Raw genomic sequence first — 18,369 nt, 5'->3', positions numbered from 1 at the left:
TAGCGTAGACGTACGTGCGGCCTGATCGGTCTGCACGGTCCAGCCACTTGTTGGCACAGCGCTTAACCAGCCAAACAAAGCGCTAATATTGCTCTAACCAAGTGTAATACATGTTAAACATTTATAAAAACAAAGTGTTGATGATTACACTCCTGCGAAAAATACACACCAGCAGCAAAGAATACACTTCGTCACTGCTACTGTGTATGGTTGAGCTCTGTGCCACCAGGTGGCTGCACCGTGCAGACCATTCACATTTGCAATTCTGCTCATCCCATGGCTCATCCCGTTAGGGCACAGTCAAGCGGCCAGGCCCTGTCCCCTTGCGCTTGCATTTGCCCTAATACCGGACTCGCGAAACGCTATTGCGTTAGTAATCTTCCGTTGTAAAGTGACGGCCACAAACGCGCAAACCCTGGCGCCGATCGGATAGCGGCAGTACGATTTGCAGCAGCCAGTTCGCTCGTATGCTGCCTTGCAGAGGGACACGATGTCGCAGCTTGACATATTGCCAGTCACTACGTTTGTAGTCCACAAAGCAACAAAGTCGAATCATAGTGCTCGCGAAAAGACTGAGACTGACTCTGACCGCGGAGCTCTCGTCAAAAATGGAGTATGTTGTAACACAAGCAGACGACACTTGCTGTGTGCCGGAAGTGCTTAATTGTATTGAAAAATTTTTCTTGTGCATTCTCTTTATGTTACTTTCTGTTTATAAAAACAAATGAACCAACATTCCAACTATTACGAAGATCATTTGTTTACCATAAAGTTGGAAAAATTATTGATCACGCGCCCTGGTCAGCCAATCAGATAGCTCGCCCCACTGACGTCATATGGGTGATTTTCGTCATATGGGTAGGGGCGGCTTAAAATTCCACCGAGCAGCGTGCTGCGATCGGCAGCTATGTGCATTTTTAAAACCTTATAATAAATTACACGCTTTACGCGGAGCACTTAGATGTGTCAATTAATGATCAGAAGGACCTACTCTAACGATTCAGTATGTTTGTAGAAAATCGTCAAAATCGTTTCAGGGTCCCTTTAAATGAAGCAACCCCACATAAAGCTCTTAAGCGTACAAACCTGCCATGCCATATCATAACGTTGGAAAGCTATCATACTATCATACCGGTCACCTATAGAAAGAATGCCTTCCCTTTTATTTTACAATCCCTCTTGCACTTCCATGAAAGTCTCTATTGAACAAGTGCAGTGCGTTTCAGAGTGTGCGAGGGTTTGCCATTTGGTTCTAAATCGAGATATTGATTCGGAGGCCTCAGCAGAGGAAAAAATTCTGATTAAATTGTGCAGTTTAACATCCCAAAGCTACACAGTGGGACATGAGGGATGCCATAGCTTAAAGTCTCAGGATTAGCTTTGACCATACGGGATTCTGAAGCACACACCCGAAGCACCCACTGAGCATAGGGTCACAAATTCAATTCTTAGCCACAGCAGCCAAAATATGACAATGGCAGAGTGTCAAAATGCTTGTGTACTTGCTAATTATTAAGACTTCAGTGCATATTAAAAGGACATTAAATGGAAACAGTAAATCAATTTAAACTGATGAAGTATCTTTTCAAACCTCTACTTTGATTATTTTTTGCAGGAATAGATTGATTATTAGAAGAGAAAGTGACATAGAAGAGTTTTCTTTTTTTTTTTTCACATCGACACCTCAATGCCGGTATGTCAGCATGACTGCACAGATTTCAAAGTATATCACGTATCTGGGCCTTGTGGCTAAGTTCACAAAACTTGCTAGGTTCAGTCTATGGCTTCTTTAGGATTCAACATAATCCATCATTACCGATAAAAAAAATAACTAGGCCCGAGCAGGTGCCATCAAAATCCATGATGTCAAGGCAAGCTGCTGCGAAAGCTTCAAGGCACTGCTGCCAACAGTTTTTTGTTATTGCATCTTTCCTGAATTACCAAGCCTCCTCTCGTGGTAAGAGTGTTTTACCTATATATATATATTACACACGGGTAATTACTAATATACAACTGAACTCAATTTTCTCTTCCGTCCGAACATGAAATCGTTGAAATCAATCTGTAAGCCCACCCGCCCCCCAATGCCACCTCTCATAGCTTCAGTGTTCATTTAGAATGTTAAGTCCCATGAATCAATCACTACTCTTGTATACAGCCCACGCTGGAGCACTTACAGCCTTTGTGTCCACAGGTAACACAGAGTGGTGCATCATCACACTAAAAGACCATTAGAGTGGCTCATGCATTTGAATGCTGCAAATCTGAAATTCAGAGTGCAAGAACAACAGAAAGCAGTCTACAGCAGCGCACAGCGCAGAGAGGGCATGAGAAATGTGCCCGTTAGAAATAACAGAGATGAATGGAAAGAAAATTTAGCTAAAGAAAAATGTGCACTGATTGCACAACAGCACGTGAGAGCTTACATACAAAAGCTACAATAACATCCGAAAGCTGATACCATGTTAAAGTAGCTTATCAAGGAAAAATAAACATGAGCCTTGGCTGACAAGATAAACTGTGTGACACTGGATATGTTGGTGTAATCAGTGGTCAGCAAGGTCTCACAAGGAGCAGCCCTTTCATTTGATTTAAAGGGTAGTTCAAACTCCCAAAACACCAACATTAAACGGGACACCCAATCTACACAAGAACTGCCAATCTGGCTTTCAATTCAAGGCCACAATAAAAAGTAGCTGCAAGGTGTTCACCATCTTCAAATTAGATGTGCTATTATGCATGCTCTGCAAAGTTGCCGACAGCATGTTTAAGCAGTTGTGTCACTGGAGATAAGTGCAGAGTGCCCATTTTGTTATCCCATATGCCATCTGCGTGTGATAGCATCATAGAACCAGCATGTGAAATCAGCTGTTTGTTGACACAGGAGAGGAGACATTCGAGCATGAATGGAAGGGACACCTTGGGTATGCAAGCATGCCACTTTCTCACCGTTTGTCAAGTTCAGGTTTGCCCAAAAATAATTGTCTTGCCTCTCAAAACAGGACAACTCTTCAACAATCACTCCCAGGACCTTAATACTTTGCTTCGCAATTTTTCTGCTTGTGCCCAGGTAGTGATCTTTAGTACCACTGAATGAACTGCTTTTACACATTGCCTCTCGTGATGGGTGTACTACTCTCACTATCAGCTATGTTTCCTTATGCCGATTCCTTCCCATTCTAAATCCTTTTTTAATGTAAGAAGCATTAATGTTACTGTAAGTATCCCTGTCATGCTTTTATGTGCATCTACCTTGAAATCAAATTGCAACAAGCGCAGCTGTGATTACCAAACTGTATTTATTTTTGCGTTCATTCAGCTACAGTCACTTGTTATTACAAGAAACATCATTACTATGCACAAAATCAAAACTACCAATCTGAAATGACAAATTCATCTTCAGCAACCCCTCAGACTAAAAGCTTCTGAAACTGAGTTTGAGTTGCTGAAAAAATAGCAATAATGGTACCACGTGAATTCTCTTGTCCTATTTATTCTATGCAATGGCACCACCAGCAATATAGGTACCACTAGAAATGTTTTTCTATTACTTATTGCATGCAACAGTGCATGCATCGTTGCAACTACTAAGAGTACATGCACCACTTGACATATTTTTCCCTCTGATCACTGCATGCACAGCATCACAAACAATACAAGTACTCTTGAAATTCCCTGTCCTTCTTATACTAGACAGTGCCACAAACTATACGGGTACTACCAGAAGTACTTTTTTACTTATTTAATGCTTGGAACAATGCCACCAACAATGCAATGAAAATACAGTGCACGTGTGCCCGCCACTTGGTATCTTTTCCATTGTTCACTACGACCCAATAAAAAAAAAGGACATTAAGGCCCCATATCTAAGAACCTCATATGAACATATGGGGGTTTCATATATAAACCTTTCTGTTCCCATATGCTGTCGCATGGGGCGAGTCTTATATGATTATATGAATGTAGTATAAGTATCCCATATACAAACTTGTATCATATGGGGCCCCATGTGGTATATGGGAACATACAAGTTTTCTTTTTTTCTTTTTTTGCGAGAAGCGCCTATAGTCAAGAGATGGACAAAACATCACCTGGCAAAAAGCAAACACTGTCAGAAAAAATGAGCTCTCCATAAGCAGCGAAAAAAACATTGAAAAACTTTACTTCAAAAATTTTTTTTTTCTGCTTTTGGCGAGTGTTAAATTTTTTCTAACAAAACCCCTCATATGTGTGTGTTAGATAATTAGGTGTACGACCTTTTTTTTTCTTCTTTTTAATAGAGCTGCAATGGCACCACAGATGATACACAGCTACCATTTGAAATACTTTTCACATATCTACTGCATAGAGCAGTACCACCAGCCATAACTTTAAATTATGGTGAAGTAGGTGTTTATTGTGGTGAAACGGTGGAAACTGGGTGTGGGCACATAGCAAATGTTTTCCTCACTAATATTTCTATGACCACCACTTCGTCGCCACCAATACAGTAAAAGAAATGATAAAGAAAGCCATAACAACGATCATTCAGATTCAATGTTGCATGGAAGACAGTTCTCTCAGTCACTGCACGAAAAGAAAAAAGTTGTTGCTTTCTTAGTAATGTGTACAACGGTCTACTCTGATCACACATGGTTAACCCTCTGCTCCCAATGAGAATATTAAGAAATATGCTAATCTTTACATCCCTTTTCCTTTAAGTACACACAGCCAGAGAAACCATGGTGTTTCAAAGTGTGAATGTGTCACGTACATTGATACTTATAATCAAAATTTTTGTCCTACCCACCAGGCCTTCAATACAGCTACAATATGTTACACAGACGGCAACAATCATTACAATCGGTAAACAAAAGATTTTAAATATTCAGATATTTTCTTTTATTAGTTTGACCGTTGATGCATACAGAAGGTGAAGGATACTACAAATTTTTCTTTTAAGGAAAGTCTGTTATGTGATGGCCGCATCACCCTCAACAGTCATCGTGAGATGGTTCTGCCAGCACTTTTTTTTTCTTTACATGTTGAGCTGAATTCCTGCGTCCAGCTAAACGTTTATACACCCGAGGCTTGTTCACCATGCATCAGTGTTTGTGCACCTTCTGTTTCGTCATCAAGGTTTTTTTGCCAACACTTAGTAGCCAGGCAACCCCAGAGATAATGAAGTGCTGACAGATAACAAAAGTGGGGGAAGCTAGCCAAGGCTGTGTCAACTGCCCCTACCCTCCCCGATAACACGCAGCCATGTCTCACTGACATCACTTCAGCACAACCACCGTCAGAAAGCCGCAATCTGTAGAGCAATGTTTACGCATGCGAGCTGAAAAAGCCAAGCATTTTTCACCCTATGAGGCTGTGCAGCTGTCAATACAGCTCAAGTAAGAATGTGAATACAAAAAAAAAGAATGTTTTTATTTTATTAACACTGCTTTTCATGGGCATTTTAGAGGGGCACTAAAGAGCAAGTCTAAATCGGTATGTGCCAGTAAAGCATTCTTTCAAAACCCTATTAATCATTTAGTAGGAAAAGGTTGGTTACAACATGAGAAAATGATGGCGCCACTTTCTTTTCTTCAATTTTGCGCTAGAACCTGAGCACTGGTATGTTAGTGTGATGTCACATATTTCGAAGTATTCTCGGATATATTTTGGCTGTTTAAAATGCTGCAAAGGTAGTGAAAACTTGCTAGGTAGAGTCTCTGGTTCTTTAAAAATGCAATGGAGTATTTATTTATCGATAAGCAATCAACAAGACCTGAGCAGACGCTGCCAAAACCCATGACATCATGGTGAGCTGGTGCAGGAACTTCTCAGCCAATGGTGCCACCTGTCATTCATTCTTTTTGTTCATTTCCTGGCTTGCCAAGCCTGCTCTTTGGGCATGAGAGTCTGTTTGGCTATTGCAGGAGCGTAAGTTACCAACAGAGCACAACTTCATATTCCTCCTTAGTAGGGGTGTGCAAATAGTAATTTTTTAGACCGAATGGAATTGTACGAAAAGCAAAGTGAATAGAATATTGAATATTTATAAACTAGAGAACAGACAACAATGAACAGCCTTTTTCACCATCGACGCAAATGAAAGTTGGCACCCCAGTATTCACTACTTTAGCAAGCTTCTATTGTTACACTGTACCACTGCGAAGTAAGCTTTATCGAAACCTGGAATGAAGCATTATAAAGAAATAAGGGGTGTTGAACACCAGGAAGCGGAGCCGAAGTAGAGAACGTCTTCTTTATTTGACGCTTGCAAAAGAAACTAAAAAAATGCAGGCACGCTCGGCTCCACGCTCGTTTCTCACTTTGTCTTCTTCTCTTCTTTTTCGGAGCATAATTTTCAACAGCTCCCGGCCAAACAATTTGCGTGTGCTTGTTTCTTTTCAAGACGGAGCTTGTCCAGCAGATTCTAGGTAGTACCGCATCTGTGCCGGTCTCCGCAACGTATTGCCACTAGAAGTGCGCACTTTGCATGAGCGAACTTTGCCGTCGGCAAAGCCGTCGGCACCATGAGCACTTTTCTGTGCTCGTGGTAGAACCCTTGCTGGCAGGTGTCTTCCTAATGGGCGTAGGTGCCGCAGTGGAAGCCATCGCAGCCACCATTGCTGACGTGCTGCTGGTGCATGCGTCGGGTGCATGTGATTGGCCTGCCCTGGCCCCGGCCCAGACAGCAGTCCTAGCCCTCCAGGGGTGTAAGGTGGTGGCTGCTGGGGTGAAGGTAATTCCTTTTGATGGCCTGGCAAGCTGTTGCGGGCGGCCATGGCTTCCGGCTGTCGTGGAAGGGGCATTCGCTGCACCCGGACAACGAGGGTGAGCGTGTGGTCGTTGGGTTTTAGCCTTTCCACAATACTGCTGTGCCTCCCTGACAGTGATGACCCAGATGGAGCCTTTTCTGTTGACGACGGGCGCCCGGCAGGCCCGCTCGAGTGTTGCGGAGCGGAAGACGATGACGTTGAAGACGACGATGATGACGACAATGACAAGGAGCTGTGCCCCGAGGACTTCCCTCCACCCGCCGGGTGGAGCACGGACGTGTCAGCAGTGTGGTCACCCCGACCAAAGGTGTCAACGCTCCCATGCCGCTGCTCCAAGTGATTTCGTAGAGCCCGTGGTTTTGTGACTTGGTTACATATTTCACACACAACTAAATACAAATCATACCACGCTAGACAACATCTGAAAAGTTCCGTATCCTCTTTTCTTAATTTCATGGCATCGCTTTCTCTTTTCGCTGTCTCTGTCTCTGTATCGGCTTCTTTGTTTTCTGGACTCCTGAAGAAGATAGTTTCGGTCCAAGAATTCCATGACTGTCCTTCAGTAGCCCACAAACTAGTAGTGGCCGCCAGTCTGTGAAGATCTTTCAATAGTTTGGCAGTAGAAGGGTATTTGTCTTCTACTAGTTGGAAGCGGTGTCGCAGAGTTGCAGCAAGGAGAAAGGGACTGCTGCAGGCACCAAAAGGAACCCTTGTGATGCGCGTTCAATATTGGAAGATCCTTCTTCAAACCAGAAGTAACGAAACGCGTCTCGGTCTTGTTCAGCCAGCGATATTTGAAGAAACGCTTTTTCGATATCAGCGGAAATTCCAATCTTGAAGCTGCGAAACTTCAGCAGTAAGTCGAGGATGTTGGGGTACAAATTCGGCCCTGTCCACAAGACGTCGTTGAGTGAAGGTGACTCCGGAGCATGAGAAGAGGCGTCGGATACCACCCGTACTTCAGTCGTAGTTCTGTCGCGTCGCACTATTGCTCGGTGTGGCATATAGTACGTGATATGTTCACTCGTACTGTCCATTGTGACCTTCTCAGCGTAGTCTTTGTTATAGTAGCTCCTAATGGCAGTGTCATATTCCTTCTGAAACTCTGGTCCTCGATGTAGCGTTCTCTGCAAGGACTCCAGCCTCTTTAACGTGATATCCCGGTTATTTTTAGGCTGGGAACAATTGCTGCGCCACGGCAGTTCAACTTGATCGCAGCCATTGTTTGTAATAGTTGTTTCCACGAAGTTCTTCAGGACGTGTTTGTCATCTTTCGAAAGTCTGTCTTCGTTAGTCAGTCCCAGATGTTCTATTTCCCAGGAAGACCTCGGTTGCTGGGAAACATTGGCATCCGTTAGGCATATGTTGAAGTTCCTTACGGTTTCCGGCTTGTAGAACTTAGGTGGACTTCTGGTATCTCCATGAAGTGTCCATCCTATGATAGTTTCGATGGCGGTCAAGGAGTCGTCCAGTCGATGAATTCTTCCGCTGACAAGCTGCCAGTAATAGTCGGCACCTATAAGGATGCTTATTCCAGGCTCAGGCGTGACCTGAACTGCGTTGACGTCAGCCAAACGTAAGTTCTTGCTTTTCAACTTTGCCAGTACATTTGTATCTGTCAATGCTGACAAGTCATTGCATATTTCGGGAACTTCTATCGCCTCTACTTCTAGTGAGTTTGAGTCGTACTGGCTATGCAGCGTGACTCGTACTTTTCGATAATATTTCCGCGGTGCTGAAACGTTTCCAAATCCCGAGATTGTGAGCTGCTCTTCGGCTAACACAGTGGCTTTCAGCTTCCTAGACAATTCTTCCGTAATGAAGCTGCGTTGACTGGCACCATCAATCAACATTCTTACAAAGCATTTGCTTCCAGTGCCCATAATTTTCAACAAGGGGGATTTTTTGAACCATGCGTGCTTGCACATTATCAGAATTATTTACATTTAATCCCAGGAGAACACACAGTTGCAACGTTAGTAAACCTGGTACTAAACAAATGCCATGCCTAATATTATGTCTAAACAATCTATGACTAAAATTAATTGCAGTTTGGCTGGAAAACTCCGTCGCCTAGAGTGACACAGCATTTTCTATGCAACTTCCCATTCTATGCGTCCACTGAGGCAGGAGTGAAATTTGATTCATTTTTGCTCCAACGTCATGTTTATCGTGCACAGCTGAAGATATGAATTACTTGAAAACTATTTTTTTAAATACTAGCCCTCTCAAATGCCTATTCAATTCAAGGTTGAAATCTAATGCAATAATGTTCAATTAGTTATTCAAAAGTTTAGAACATTCACAAAACTTTACTCCTCAGTGTCCCTTTAACGTCGCGCTATAGTAGATTAAGGGACAGGCAAGCATGTAACAATTGGAAAAGCAAAACACAAGTGATGCTAAGATTATGGCTTCAGCTCCCAGTGGTGGCAAAGTTGAAACCCACTTTAATTTTCCTATTGTGTTTTATGAAGAATGCAAAGTCTATCGTAAATTTAACCCTCAATCATAATCAGCTATACTGTTCAATAAAGAAACAGCTAACCTTCCAATGCTTTCCTTGGTTTGGTGTCACTGTCTGTTGACTTAATATGGTTCTTACAAAAAATTTTGCCTCATGGTTCTGCTTATTCCTTTTGCTCAGTACAACAAGAAGCACCCAAAAATAGCAACACGTAATGACTTGCACCTAACGCACTCATTGCAAGCTGATCACAGTTCAGGTGTCAACTGCAGCCATGCATAAATAAATCTACACCTGCTCTAATCTGTATACTGCATTTAAATCAATAAAGTGTATATTTATCCTTTATTTAACCTTTATTTATCCTCAAGCGCTAGTGTGACTAAGATATTAAAAGAGTAAATAATGCACATTTTGCTGTCATCTCATGTTTCGTTTCATATTCATTTTTATTCTATTCTTGGCCTAATGCAGGCACAACTGTGAAATAAACTAAGTTAATTGTTCCTTCCCCAAGCATCAGCATGCCTCATCACACAACATAATCTCTGGCCGGAGGGAATTGGAGGTTTCTGGACACCGACCTGGCAGATGGAACTACCGGGCACCCCGGAGGAAGCTTCCAACCTCGGAAATCCAACAACTGGTGGCAGCGGTGTAAAAAGCCCATTCTACAAGTGCATTTTCACCGGGTGCATTGTTCAATATGGCCCCATGATCTGAGACTCTGAATTGCATACAATGCCCATCTATAAATCAATAAGCCATAATGCATTCATATTAAAGCTTCTTGTCATTAAGTAAAAATGTAATAATTGTTATAGTTATTTACCATGAAGTAACACAGTAACAGCCAAGTGCTTTGCAGAAAGTAAGCAAATTAACAAAGAAAAAGGTTTTGTGGAAACTAAACAAGGTAAAACAATCCAGAACCCCCTATCACTGAGGTTTGAAACACTTCAACATGCTTAAAAACCACAAAAATTATGAGCAGACATGCAGCAGCAAAAATGTCTCCCCTCATTTCCACTTTCCCCCATTTTTGTCGAATCACAACCCAGTGTGGAGACTGAATGTTCACATTCCCATCTACTATGCTCAACTTGCTTGAATACAAATTAACATGACCGATAGGCCTTAAACACAAGTTTTCTATTTTTACTAAATGCCTTAGGTAATAGGAAAATGCAGCTGTCAACAGAGAAGAAAATAAATTAACATCTCTAATCATTTTTAAAAATATAACATGCTACTTTAGGTTAGGATAGGTTACTTACATCTCATGTTAGGCTGTAATATTATTTTAATGTTCCTGGCAAGGCAAAGTAACTCGGGAATATTCCCTCAAGGTCATCAAAGGGCCTCTCTCAGCCCACCTATTAACTTACATTGAACTAATCCTCCAATCAAATCACAGCATCACACATAAAAAAAGTGAATCAGTTCAATAATGTATGAGGAAGAGCCGGGTTCAAGCCATGGCTAGCTGGTCTCAGTCAGCCTTGAGTCTGTCTTATGCCTTTTCTGCAACCTTGGCAGTGCTCTCCTAGAAAGGAGCACTCGTTGAAGGAGTGACACCAGTTCCCACACCGTCTCTACCCTTTCAATGACACTGATGGCTTTCCAATAAAACATTACTGCAGTACAGCAGCTCAGTGGATGGGTGTTTACTTCTTGGTACATGTGATAGCTGCAGGAGTGCTGCAACGAACCACACCGACGATGAGCAGAGGTCTTCAATATGCACGCAGCTTCTCAACATGTACAGCTCCTCAAGTGCCTCAACACACCCGCTGACCCTCCAGACGACAAGTTCATGCAGATGCATCTGACAAAAGTACCGCACTCAAGGTGATTCCCCCTGATGGGCAGTAGCACATCACCACTTGTAGAAAGCGCACAGTTTCATCCTGCCTTTAGAGCGAATCTTTTCTTGGCAAGGTTGCCAAGGACAGAAACACTTATTGCAGATACCTGGCTTATTGAAATTGAATAGCTAGCTAGCTCCACCATGAGTTTCAAGTTTTTGAGAGCCACAGCGATGTTGATCTCAGTCAAGCGCCCTCAACAGTGGTGAACGAGCCTGTTGGTGCAGCTCAGCGGAACACACATAGCTCTCGGCCTCCTCCTTCCCGGTGCTGTTTCTATGATGTTCTCCGACCACACAGCCCAAACTGTTGACAGGTTTTGTAGCTGTTGGGCAATGGCGTTGCCAGAAAATTTTTTTGAGGAGGGGGGTGGGGTGGAGGGAGGCACCCACTTGACTGGAGATGGGGCGAGGGGAAGGCTGGGAAGGCAGAAAATTCAGCAGGGGGGGGGGAAGGGGGGTGGTTGCCCAGGGTGCCACTGCTACTGGGTGTGTGGGAAGTGAGCAACAGCAGCATAGCCAGGGCCTTACGTCGAGCACCAATGAGGGAAGGTCCCCAGACTGAGCCCCATTATAGGTGGTCTCAGTCAGCCCTGCGTAAATCTTTTGTCCTCCAGGAAACTTGCTTGTGATCACGGAGGCAGTGCTTGCAGAAGAAGGGACACGAGTTCGCACAAACGATGCCTGTATTTTTACATCTACAGGCAACAGCACAAATCTAGAAGCCTTGGATCGCCTGTGTGCAATCGGTGGCATATACCGCTGCAGCAGGGCAAGCGCAACATGTATTAAGGCTTTCGCGCATCTGGTGCGAGGCGGTGTGTAATTTCGGAGCTAAGTCCTGCGCTAGGGAACGAGATAGATACGCGCAACTTCTTCAACCGGCTCCGATATGCACCTAAACGTCGCCGAAAATCCAGGCCCACGGTCACGCGCTACCGACGGCGAGCTTTCCACAGGAAGTTCACAGGGTTAGTCACACGTGCAAACAACGCTCGCCTGCACGCGGTTATACGGGCGATCGGCAGCGCTCTCGCGCTGCTGGCTGGTCAAGAGAAAGTTTAGAGCGCCTGCCACTTTCGGTCAGCTACGAGGTTGGCATCGAGAGAGAGCGTGGTTGCGCAACCACTACTAACAAACACGCATCGCCAACTCGTAGGCGTGCGAAACCCCGATAACCAAAACAGCAGCACAGACGCGTGCAACGATGGTATGGAGGAAGCGAACACAAAATGAACTCACACGCGTTGTAGTTTCCAAACAGATGCGAGCGCTAGACGATCGGGGAAAGCCGCGCACGGCGAGAGACGGCGGAATGCGTATCCGCAATGACGAACCCTGCGACCAGGCCGAACGCGGCAGCTGGAAGCGCTACACCTGTCACTTTCGCATCGCGCACGAAAATTCAGGGCCACGTTAATTCATCAAAACGCAAGACGCGCTGATGGCAGCGAAAGGCGGAACAGTTTTCGGAGGTGCACACGCTGAGCACGGTTCACGCATCGCGCAGCGACGTCCCCAGACTTGTCAGATGGGCACGGAGATTTGCTTCTGTGTAGCGTCACTCTTTAGAAACCGGACAAACCTTCATGCGACTACCTGAGGCACGATTAAAAAACGATTTGAAATGAAACGCGAATCACATACTGCACTGTAACAGCGTCAAGTACACACGGTGGTGCGCAATAATTTAACACGTAGGAGCGCCTACGCGTCAAGGACTCAGCAGGGTCCTACGAGAGGCGAAAGTTGAAACTAAAACCAGTACTAAGCATCGACGGTGACCACGCCGCGATAGAGCGAAACTACGTGTCCGTACTGCTCGGAGCTTTCGGTTACCGAAGCGACACGTCTTGCGATGTGACACCTCAACAAACGCGCCCCGACAGAAGAGAATGGGTTGCTTACCTGTCTGGGAGAACTCGTCCGGAGTCTTGCCTCCGGCCATGAGCCATTTGCACCAATCTATGGTGTCCCATATGTCGATGGGCTTTCGAGGGTCAAGAATAATGTCCAACAGCTCGTTTAGCTGCCTCGGGTTGCTTGTTCTTGCGCATTCCGATTGAAAATATGCAGCCGCTCCTCTTTTTCCCTTCTTAATTAGCACTTCGGCGGCCATTTTACATTTCCATCTGCCGTCCAGAGTTGCCAGACGCTTCCTGAGGAACGCCCAGAAACGGGGCGACGGGAGCGTCAGTTTCGGTTGCGTTTCCATGCGGCGGCGAAGGCGGGGCCGCTGAAACTCTGGCGTCGTTTCGCCGAGGGCTGCTCGCCGCCATTGCAGGATAGCAGCCCGTACGCAGGCACTTCGTTTTCCTTGTATGTTGAAAAGCGTATTGTTGTTGTCTTTGGCAGCAAATGCATTGGCAACTGAATGCTTCTTTAACGAAGTAGCGTACGTGTATTTGCTTTCCACAGCAAATGTTCTGGTATCGCTCTGCAGTAGTCTCGCAATTAAACCAACATGCCTATTTTTCAAAGCTTAAACATAAAAAAGAGAGCTGAAACTCATATTTTAAAAATCAGCCGGTAATATGCCTGTTCGTTACATTATAATTAATAAGACATATGCAGTACCTCTCAATTATGGAAGCATAACATCATGAATTATCAGAGAAATAAAGAACTGGGTTAGTTCAGTTCATTGGACGAAATCAGGAAATTGTATTTGTGAATACGAAGAAAGAATCAAAAGAATGAGAAAATTTTCTGACAGCACCCATCTCACGATGAATGTAGTCATTAATGCGAGTAGCATTGACGCCCCTATTGCCGCCGCAGAGTCGCGTAATGTAGATTCGTGCATGCAGCCTGTCGGCAGCCCGAGCCGTCCTGACCCCCCCTCCCCCCCACATCCCCCCGAAAATTTTTGGTGTTTAAATTTTTTCGGTGATACTAAAATATTTAGACGCCTTCACAACGATCGGCCACCAGTTGCCAAAATTTTTCGTACACTGTAATTTTCCTGATATTACTTCCCTTTTCCTTTCCTCCAGCCTTAATTCCCTTTTACAAGACCACGTCAACGCTCCCTCTGCGCAGCCTTAACATCTCACCCACCCGTTCGTTCGCGTCTCACCTTTTTTAAGCATGAAATGCTTAAACCTCCCTTTGTCGGCGACCTTCAGGTGACCTTGAGCCAAAAGCCAGAGCCGTTACGCGGACACAAACGAAAACACCCGGGCAAGTTGCACTGTTATCAGATGGGAAGAGGACTTGGTACCCGAAGGTACCGCGCTCGCTAGCTTACATGTACTCATCAACCTAGCATCATTCGGTACATTACTTGACCCCGGCGCTCCCCCTCTACGCTGGTTGAGTGGATGGGGGCTTTGGTTCGGGCCTACGGTCCTTCTCAGACAAGGGGGATGCTGTGGAGCAGCACAAACTGAACTACTGCGCTCACCACACAAACAGTCATGTCAGTCTTACAGGACTCGAGCCCGACAGACACTCGGATTGCCTTAACACAGAAGAGGTCAAGGCAAACAACAATAGAGACCACCAAAGCCGTCCTCGGTGCAGCGCGACCACACGAGGGTGCACCACGACCGGTTATGGCTCTGGGTTCTATTAAGACGAACAAAAACACGTGGTTAGGCTGGTGCACACGGCCAAGTCGAGCGACCTTAGACACATACACCATAACTTAATGGAGAGCTTTCCACCTGACTCGTCAAAAATCACAGCAGAGCGCGCCCACACTTCGAGAAACTTCTTCGGAAAACCAGACCTCTTTCCGTGCTTTCGCAAGCACTTCGTGAAGGCCCGTAATTCGCCCCGCGAAAGCTGCATCATAGTGTGATGCAGTTTTTTGGGAGCCTGAAAAGACTAGCTATCCGTTGAAGAAGAGCTGCGGAAAGCAAACACTGCAAAAAGATATGAACCGTATCCTCACGACTACCGCAAAAAAAGATGCAGGACACTTAAGCTTCTGCTTTAAGAGATACGCGCAACTTCTTCAACCCGCTCCGATATGCACCTAAACGTCGCCGAAAATGCGTATGTAACCGTAATGTTTACCGGGAAACGCTGGCCGGGAATGCTATGCACAAAGGCGGGCTTCCTGGTAGAAACGCGGCCTCTTGCGTAGGCCGCGATGCGGCGGAGGCGAGCGCCATCTGGAGATATCGCAAGGAACCGGGCGCGCCGCTCCGTGGCCCCCGCGATACGCGCCGGCGCGCGGGCGGATGCCGTGGCCGGTCTATGAAAGGTAAAACGCTGGAAAAGTGGTTTCTTTGAGTTTTCGCGTAACAGAATTATGTTTTCTCATATAGTCAAATTACAATCCGACTCTTTCATGTCTATAGGTTGTGTGTAAGTCGTACTTTACGATTTTTCTAGGTATTTCACCTTTGGAAATTCAATTAGTTCAGTAGCTTTTCTGCGCCACACGGAGGGCCTGGCTATGGGTGGTTTGAAAATCTTCTCGCCGAAACGACGTCCGATACCGTATCTTTTGCGACACGGGGCCATTAACGCTATCGCGTTAAAATGGCACACCTCACGAATCGGGACGACTGTGAAGCGTCTGTAGGTCAGCGGCAGACAGCCCCGCGCCAGGCTGTACATGAACGTATCTCGCCTGGCTTAAAGGATGGTGTCCGTAATAATCTTCCAGCTTGGCCTGTGGGAGGACATATTGTACCTATGGCAATGCGGGGGTAGCTCCGGGGGGAGGATGTCGACTAATTCTTGAACAGGAGTTGAAACTACATCGATGCCAGGGTGAACCTTCCGGAGGCGTACCACAGAATTGGCAGCAGCCGCATAAATGGCGGACGGGGAACCTGAGTGAGGCACACAGTGAGACAATGTGCTTTGCGAAAACAAACGGAGTCGAGTGCTAAGGAAAAAAGAAGTAAAGCCACAGAACACCTGTACAAATTAAAGCTTCGAGTCAGGGGCATAAACTAGTTAAGAGCGACCTGGGTGTACCTGACATGCAGTTCAGTAGCCACGAGGCCCAGCTAGGTCGGGAATTCCGAGTCCTCCCTTATCCATGGGCAGAACCCGTCGAACTACACAGCCAGTTGTCCCTTTCCAAAGAAAACGGAACAGAACCCTCTCCAAAGTAAGCTTCGTTCGGGTTAGAACAGGAGACACACATGCTACATACGTGAGAAAGGAAAACAGAAGTGACAAGAATTGACGCTCGAGCTGTCAACGGACACGACAACGCGTAGAATTCGTGAATTTTGGTTTCAAGCTCCTCGAGAACATACCGTTGTCAGATGGGAAGAGGACTTGGCACCTTTGAAGGCGCCGCGTCCATGAGCTTTCGTGTACTCATCAACCCAGCATCATTCGATACATTGACCCCGGTACTCCCCCACAACCCGGGCTGACTGGGTGGGGGGACTTGGTTCGGGCCAACGGTCCTTCCCGGACAAGGGGGCTGTTGTGGTGCAGCAACACAGAGTTACCGCACACAACACACAAACAGCCATGTCGGTCTTACAGGACTTAAGCCTGAATGACCCTCGGACTGCCTCGGCGCAAAAAAGGCCAAGGCATACAACCATGCAGAGTACCAAAGCCGTCCGCGGAGCAGCGCGACCAACCAAGGGTGCGCCACCACCGGTTCTAGCTCTGGGTTCCGCTGAACCAGACAAAACCCCGTAGATCGACTGGCGCACACGGCCAAGTCGAGCGACCTTAGGAGCATGCATCATAACTTAATGGAAAGCTTTCCGCCTGACTCATCAAAAATCACCGCAGGACGGGCCCACACTTCGAGAAACTTCTTCTCGCCTAAGCGGTGCCGCTCCCGGGTGAGATGGAACCAGACCTCCTTCCGTGCTTTCGCAAGCACTTCGTGAAGGCCCGGCGCCCTCCCCCCGAAAACTGCACCGCGTCGTGCCAACCACACTTGGTAGGAGCACTCAGCGAGGAGAAGCACGAACTGGTTGACCGCCTGATTAGGCAAAGGGTGCAAAAATCGGACTGTCTGATAAGGAATGCCTGGGAGATTAAAAAGGCTAGCGATCCTACAGAGAAGAGCTGCAGGAAGCAAACACTGCGTAAAGGCATGAACCGTGTCCTCACGAGCGCCACAGAACGGGCACACTCCACTAACCGGGACGGCAGTGAAGGGCCTGTAGCCCAACGGCAGGCACCCTCGCGCCAGGCGATACATAAAGGTGGCTCGCCTAGCGTCGAGGAAGCTAGCCGTGATGAGCTTCCAGTTTGGCCTGTGAACGGACAGGTCATACATTTGGCAGTGTGGAGGGAGGCCTGGGGTAAGGATGTCTACTAATTCTTGGAGTGGAGTTGAAACTACGTCGATGTCGGGGCGAACCTTGCGGAGGCTTACCAAAGAGTTGGAACAAAACGAGATTATCCAGGCAACAAGTCAAAACTTAAGAAAATGCGGTCCCTGGCCTCCAACCCTTTATACAGGACCGCATTATGTACTCTAGTTACTGCCCAAACAAGTTACAAAAATATTGCTTCCGAGTTCTTTCTAATGTTTGTTCACAATTTGACTCACTCTGTAACTTCTAGTACGCCGAAGTCTTATTTGTAGTTTACAATAGCGACGTTCAAAAGGCAGATACAGGGCACCATACACTTCAATGTCATCTTTTGGCGCTGATACAGGGTTGCCTGTGTTGAACGCCAGCGGTCCGTGAGTTCCGCGGCGTGGTATTTGCGTCGCCTCCAGAGATGGCACCAGGCTGCGTGGCGCCTTCTTCAGGCAATTTTCTTCTAGCTGAGCAGTGCGCTCTCTTTCCCTGGCGTCTCTCGCTGCCTGTCGTGCCGCCTTCAGCCGGTTTTCTTCTTCTAGCTGGGCATCGTGCACAGTATGGCGTAGTGCAGTGTGGAGTGGTGTGGTGTGGTGGGATGTGCCATTGCGAAAGTGTACTACACCCATTTTAACACACACACACACACATATATATATATATATATATATAAAGAGAGAGAGAGGTCAAATACTTGTAAGAGGTTTGATTAGATTGTTGACGGTATTAATATACTGAAACTGCAATGCTACGTAGGCTATCTCTACACAGAGATTAAATAGTTCCAGCATTTGATAAACCAACGATTTCATGCCGCAAGGCACGCCAGTCGTTGGGCGCGGCTGATTGTAATACTTTATCCGGACCTCCCCCTCACCCGTACGTTAAATGCACCAAGCTGATTGTGTTTCTGTGATGTGTGGTGCGCGACATGGTGCGGTGATCGCGACGGTCAAGAGCAGACGACACTGAGTGCACGCGCGCCGAGGTGGAAGAAGGAAAACAACGACGCCGAAGAGCGTCCGGCAACCGTGG

The 18,369-nt window shown here is 46.2% G+C and overlaps 1 protein-coding gene across 3 annotated transcripts in view; it reads right to left on the bottom strand.

The window, feature by feature from the left end:
• Ubr3 (Ubr3 ubiquitin ligase) overlaps positions 1–13,257 on the bottom strand; it is a 177,469-nt gene extending 164,212 nt beyond the window's left edge. For 2 of the 3 annotated variants that reach the window (XM_050187188.3, XM_055076002.2), the window contains exon 1: positions 12,995–13,252. In XM_050187188.3, coding sequence (XP_050043145.2) covers positions 12,995–13,205 — 211 coding nt within the window. In that variant the 5' untranslated portion in view covers positions 13,206–13,252. Of the gene's footprint in view, positions 1–12,994 lie in introns of all 3 variants that reach the window. The other variant, XM_055076000.2, reaches the window with a different exon arrangement.
• Between the last annotated feature and the right edge of the window lie 5,112 nt (positions 13,258–18,369).

This window comes from Dermacentor andersoni, chromosome 2 (assembly GCF_023375885.2).
Source record: "Dermacentor andersoni chromosome 2, qqDerAnde1_hic_scaffold, whole genome shotgun sequence".
Taxonomy (NCBI): Eukaryota; Metazoa; Arthropoda; class Arachnida; order Ixodida; family Ixodidae; genus Dermacentor; species Dermacentor andersoni.
The sequence above is the reverse complement of the archived record's forward strand: the minus strand, read 5'-3'. Positions and strand labels throughout refer to the sequence as shown.